The sequence below is a fragment of the Salvelinus fontinalis genome, chromosome 37 (assembly GCF_029448725.1).
Source record: "Salvelinus fontinalis isolate EN_2023a chromosome 37, ASM2944872v1, whole genome shotgun sequence".
In the NCBI taxonomy this organism is placed as follows: domain Eukaryota; kingdom Metazoa; phylum Chordata; class Actinopteri; order Salmoniformes; family Salmonidae; genus Salvelinus; species Salvelinus fontinalis.
Window position 1 is genome coordinate 21,571,971 of NC_074701.1, and position 6,743 is coordinate 21,578,713.

Below are 6,743 nucleotides of genomic sequence, written 5' to 3' on the forward strand. Positions count from 1 at the left end.
AATATGCGCCTTGGAATTGGATAAGGACGCACGCAGTTGTGTACCCGATGTGTCTGTCTTCACTTGTAGCCTTTGAGACAGACCCGATCACGTGACAGGCATTGGCTAACAATAATTGACCTATTTGAGAGAGCCATGTGAGTGAGAGGGGCTTTGAAGCACGCAGCCAGGAGAAGGGATTTATAATTATTATATTCAGCCCAAGGGCACAATGGCCACTGGCCGCAAAAGGCATGTTTTTTATTAAGGGGCATTATGGCCACACAAAGGGGATCCCGCCGGGAAATTTGAGACATTATCAAAATGTGAATGAGAGACTGACGAAGTGTGTACAGCCTAGAGGTCGGCCGATTAATCGGCATGGCCAATTAATTAGGACCGATTTCAAGTTTTCATAACAACCGGTAATCTGCATTTTTGGACGCCGATTATGGCCGATTACATTGCAATCCACGAGGAGACTGCGTGGCAGGCTGACCACCTGTTACGCGAGTGCAGCAAGGAGCCAAGGTAAGTTGCTAGCTAGTATTAAACTTATCTTGTAAAAAACAATCAATCTTAACATAATCACCATTTAACTACAAATGGTTGATGATATTGCTAGTTTAACTAGCTTGTCCCGCGTTGCATTTAATCAATGCTTTGCCTGTTAATTTATCATCGAATCACAGTCTACTTCGCCAAACGTGTGATGATTTAACAAAAGCGCATTCGCGTCAGGGTATATGCAGCAGTTTGGGCCGCCTGGCTCGTTGCGAACTGTGTGAAGACCATTTCTTCCTAACAAAGTCCGTAATTAATTTGACAGAATTTTACATAATTATGAGATAACATTGAAGGTTGTTCAATGTAACAGCAATATTTAGACATAGGGTTGCCACCCTTTCGATAAAATACGGAACGGTTCCGTATTGTTTTAGAAATTATAGTTTCTGGATTTGACCATATTAATGACCTAAGGCTTGTATTTCTGTGTGTTATTATATTATAATTAAGTGTATGATTTGGTATTTGATAGAGCAATCTGACTGAGCAGTGGTAGGCAGCGGCAGGCTCATAAGCTTTCATTCAAACATAACTATAACAACATACAATAGTCAAAGGTATATGAAATACAAATGGTATAGAGAGAAATAGTCCTATAATTCCTATAATAACTACAACCTAAAACTTCTTACCTGGGAATATTGAAGACTCGTGTTAAAAGGTTAAAAGGAACCACCAGCTTTCATATGTTCTCATGTTCTGAGCAAGGAACTTAAACATTATCTTTTTTAACATGGCACATATTGCACTTTTACTTTCTTCTCCAACACAGTGTTTTTGCATTATTTAAACCAAATTGAACATGTTTCATTATTTATTTGAGACTAAATAGATTTTCTTGATGTATTATGTTAAGTTAAAATAAAAGTGTTCATTCAGTATTGTTGTAATTGTCATTATTACAAATATATACAGTGGGGAGAACAAGTATCTGATACACTGCCGATATTGCAGGTTTTCCTACTTACAAAGCATGTAGAGCTCTGTAATTTTTATCATATACGTATCAAATACTTGTTCTCCCCACTGTATATGGAAATCGGCTGATTAGTCGATATCAGCTTTTTTTGGTCCTCCGATAATCGGTATCGGTATCGGCGTTGAAAAATCATAATCAGTCGACCTCTAGTACAGCCTGCACAAAAAAACTAAGCAGAGCTCATGTGTTTCATGCAACTTTTTCAAATCATGATTAGAGTCGCATCATGCAGCCTTAGAATGTATTAAAACATCTAAACCTACAGCCCAAAGCTTGTATCACAACTAAAGTTACATTAATAACTCTAAATTAAGCATATAGGAGTACCTGTTTCTTTGTTGACCGCTCAACACAGAAAAGTCGCATGTGCGCACGCCCTCAAATCGTTTGGAGAAAATATCCTTTCTATTTTATTCAGCTGTGGTTAATTGTATTCTTCATACTATAAAATAATATAAAACAATGTCACGGAATTCTAAGCAAATCTTGTCTGTTACATTATCTAGTGTAGCCCACAGTCATCTGGCAAAGCCGGATCAGAGCCTAACATAAGGACAACTCAGAGTATGCTATACTGTGCTTCTGCAATAGACAACATTTTCTTCATATCATGTTTCTTTAGACCTGTCTAAAATAACTAATGGATTTATTGTGACGGTGTAGGCTACATTACATGGATGTATTAGACTTATTTATTTAAATGTTCCAAAGATCTGCCTCAAAGGCTTGTAGGCCATGTGTGGAAGCCAGGAGATGCTAAATGTGTTTATGTTAATTAATGGTTAATTACCGTGAGACCGGCAGTTATTTGCTTGACAATCACCGGCTGACAACATTTCATGACCGCCACAGCCCTTGGTGGGGGGTGCATGGGTGGCTTTTTGACAACAATAACAACAAAAAATCCTCATGTCTCACTCATTGGTAGTAAGAAGTCTGGTCCAAATTGGATATTTTTGACCTCTATTTGTTGAATATTAGCTGGATCCTAGAAATTAAAATGGCTATTTTGGGTGCAATCAATAAGCTTAATTTCAACAAAATTCAACAAAATGTTTCATGGATTCTAATTGTATCTGATACTAACTACAGAAGCAATTTCAGGACAATCTGAAATGGTGGGTTTCAAAATCCTCTTTCTTGTGCTTTTTGAAGTGGAACGACCCTATTACAAGCCATATGTCCTGATTAGCTTTTATTACTGTACTGAGGATATGTGATGTGTGTGTGTGTGTGTGTGTGTGTGTGTGTGTGTGTGTGTGTGTGTGTGTGTGTGTGTGTGTGTGTGTGTGTGTGTGTGTGTGTGTGTGTGTGTGTGTGTGTGTGTGTGTGTGTGTGCGTGGGTGTGTGTCAATATCACAGGAACAACCTTCAGAGAGTAAAAAGGAAATGACAGTGAAATCCACAGTGAAGCAGACTTTATGAATGAGCTTGTGTTGTTCAGGAAACCTATAAAATAACAGAAAACTAATGTAGGTGCTATTTGTGCATGACTGTGGTATGTTGAATTTCCCTTGTTAAATTGTCAGGAATATATTCAAATATTTTGATCAATACTTTATCTGAAGTGTATGCTTAGTAACTTCTTAGGCGGGATATCATTGAATCAATCTGATTAGGCCTACAGAAGAGGCCTTCATCCCATTCTAAAATAACAGATCTGTTTCCATGAATTTCCTCTGTGTTTGCTATCAGGATGTAAAATTTCACAGTCAGTTACCAGACCAAGGGAGTCAGTCCTTCAAAGAATTAACCCTAATATTTTAGAACACCAAACACTGAAGCTACAAAGGCGCAAAGCAAGGTGATGAGGAGAGCATATTGTCAAACAAAGAGTTATTCATTGGAGTATTTAAGGGATAGTTCACCCAAATGACTAAATTAAATTGGTTTCCTTTCCCTGTAGGCAGCCTATGGACAAGGTATGACAGCAATCCATGCACTGGTTTTATTTCCCTGGTACTGTTTCCAAATGCTAATGTTTAAGAATTTTTGGCACAAATCCCATTCAGGTCATGGGACCAATATTATAATTTTTCATGTGTAAACCATCCTAAAGTATCTCAGATGTATTGTGAAGCTCAACAAAGTCCCTTATTATAGAAAGCTGTTTTAACATATATTCATTTGAAAATATATATAAATAATTGCATTTTTATATTAATAATGATATTTTATATCAAAAAAGTATTTATCAATATTAAAAATGTGAATTGTTTATATAACATTTTCAATTGTCAATATGAATTATTCAAATGTTTTATATCTATAATTTAATTATTGATATCAATAATGTATTTATATCAAACACTTTATTATAATGACCTTTTTACTTTATTTATTGAACCTTTATTTAACTAGGCAAGTCAGTTAAGAAGAAATTGTTATTTACAATGACGGCCTACCCAGGCCAAACCCGGACGACACTTGGCCAATTGTGCGCCGCCCCATGGGACTCCAAATCACGGCCTGATGTGATACAGTCTTGATTCAAACCAGTGACTGGTTCATTGGGGCGGGATTACATTTGCATGCTCCTACATACAGTGCCTTGTGAAAGTCTACACACCCCTTGCAGTCTTCACATTTTGCTACCTTAAAATTAAATCAAAACATTTATTAAATTTGATATTTTTCCTACTGATTAAATCAAAACATGTATTACATTTTATATTATTCCTTAAAATAAAATCAAAACATTTATAGAATTGTATATTTTTCCTAGTGATGTTCACAACCTACTCCACATTTTCAAAGTGATAGAAAAATGATAGAACATTTTCAAAATGTATTGAAAATAATAAACTTAGATGTCTTGATTGCATATGTTTCCACGCCCCAGGGTTAATAATTGGTGGAAGCACCTTTGGCAGCCATAACAGCTGTGAATAATTTTGAATAACATTATACCAGCTTGGCACAACTCTTAGGGCAACATATATGCATTGTTTTTGTGAAAATTGCTCAAACTCAGTACATATGGTTGGGAATCACTGATGGACAGCAATATTCAATGATTGTCACTGATTTTCAATCAGATTAAGGACAGGACTGAGACTACTAGACCATTCAGGAACACCCAACACCTCTTGGAAGGTCATTCTGGTGTGTCTGACATTAGAATTTGTGTAAATGTTTCACTGAAAAATGATAAATCTTATATCAATAATTCAAATTATTGATATCGATAATCAATTTTTTGATATCAACACTTCTAATTATTGACATAACATTTAAATTACTAATATAAAAACGATTTCTCTATTGAATCCTATGGGGATCTATTGATATCAAAAATGCAATTATTGATATTGAAAATTCCATTATTGATATAAAAAATACAGTTATTGATATAAGAAATGTAATTAATATATATTAATACGGCTTTCCACACACTTATAGATGATTTCAACATGATTAACTAACAATGCTAATATCGGTCCCACGGCTTGAATGGGATTTGTGCCAATGCTAAATGGGATTTGTGCCACAATTGTATTCTGAAACAGTGCCAGGGAAAATAAACCAAACAATGTATTTCTGTCATACCTTGTCAATACACTGCTTACAGGGTAAGGTAACTGATGTAATTTTGTAATTTGGGTGAACTATCCCTTTAAATATCCTCAGACGTGCACTTCGGGCGCTCAGCATCCAGCTACTAAAACCAATAATGCATCGTGGTTCCTCTACTCTACCTCCGGTGGGAATGCAAAGATGGATCGGATCAATCGTAAACTTCTCTCGGAAATCTACCTTGGCGCTACGCCATCCGCCCCAAGAATGAACGCGCTCGCGCTATCCCATTCACGGAAGCGCGTCTCCATCTCCACAGTAGGAGGGCTCAGCCCTGTTGTGATTGTGAATGATTGACATCCAATGGGCTGACATCACACTCATGTCTACCTATCTGTTTCAAGTAGGCTAGTCTAAACGCAACCCTTACCATTAGGCTACATTTGTTCCGTTTTTTCTATACCCCATCAATTGCACACGATGAATAAATAGACTTGTTTTGCCGTATATAAACCCTAAATAAATCGACACCAATAACACCCACTTTAAACTCTCTTACCAGTCGGATTTGACATATTTCCGAAAGGCTTGTCTCGACAGGTCTTGGTAGTTTTGAGGCTCCGCCGAGATGCCTTGCGCCCGAGTCCTGGTCCTCGGTCCTATAAGTTGAGCGCTGGGCAATACGGACTGACATTTGTGCAGTTTCCTCTTCAATTCTTGGATCTCGTCCTCCCTGTCCGCCAGACGCCTCTCCAAGTCCCGTATCCTGTCCTCCTTCAACATTAAAATCTTGGCAAAGTCCTCTTCCAGGTCGCTCATGATGAAATCTGCGGAGACTTCACAGTTGTTTCCCCTCGAAAAACACAATTCCGATATTTACGGTCAGAATTCCGTTGTTTACAATGGATAAACGAGGCTCCGCTGTGCGTATGGAGAAGGATCCCTTTGTAATCCACGTGTTTATTTCGGAAGGTGCTGAGAGGAGGAGATTTAAATCGGTGTTTAAAACAGTCGAGCCGGCGGTTGATAAATCCGAGTTGCACTGGTCCACATACAGAGACCCTGAACCTCCAGGGAAGTTGGGAACTATTGATGATCCTTCATTGACAAACCAATTAGAGCAGCCCTTCCTCTTTGGGGACGCAGGCCGTCATGCTGCAGAGAAACTCGGTGTGCGCTCCAGACTGTAACCGCGACTGTGCATCACTGACTGCCCCAATTGTTAAATTCTCACCGTTACAATCACCAACACAAAGCTTCTGGAACGCCCTTTGATCCGAGAGGCTGACGCAGCCCAGTGAAACTCGATCTGGCTAGGGATCTGATTTACAAGGTTGTTAGATTAGAGTGCTAGTTTGGGCATCCCCAAAAACACCCATCCTGTCGTTTTGTCATTAGACAGCCTATATGAAACTCCTTTAGGCAATAACAACTCATGTAATTACTTTAGACATGGAATTTGTGGTTCCATACAAGGACCATTTAATTATTCAATCAAACATTTAGAGTCCCCTCCAACCGAACACAATGTTTAATAGAATAAACTGTAATATGTAAACTAAACTGTGTAAGCAGCACATCACTGTCACAATCCTTGGTGGTCTGTAGCAGAGTAGTAGCCCAGCAAACATGATGTGGGCCCAATGTAGGCTACAATATTGGCCCCACTAGGCTTCCCACATTTGACATATCCGATGCGCCT

General features: G+C 38.2%; 1 protein-coding gene across 1 annotated transcript in view; it reads right to left on the bottom strand.

The window, feature by feature from the left end:
- Nucleotides 1-6,389, bottom strand: part of LOC129836351 (cGMP-dependent protein kinase 1-like) — a 162,426-nt gene extending 156,037 nt beyond the window's left edge. Inside the window, exon 1 of the mRNA XM_055902396.1 lies at nucleotides 5,601-6,389. Coding sequence (XP_055758371.1) covers nucleotides 5,601-5,860 — 260 coding nt within the window. The 5' untranslated portion in view covers nucleotides 5,861-6,389. The remainder of the gene's footprint in view (nucleotides 1-5,600) is intronic.
- Nucleotides 6,390-6,743: the final 354 nt, after the last annotated feature.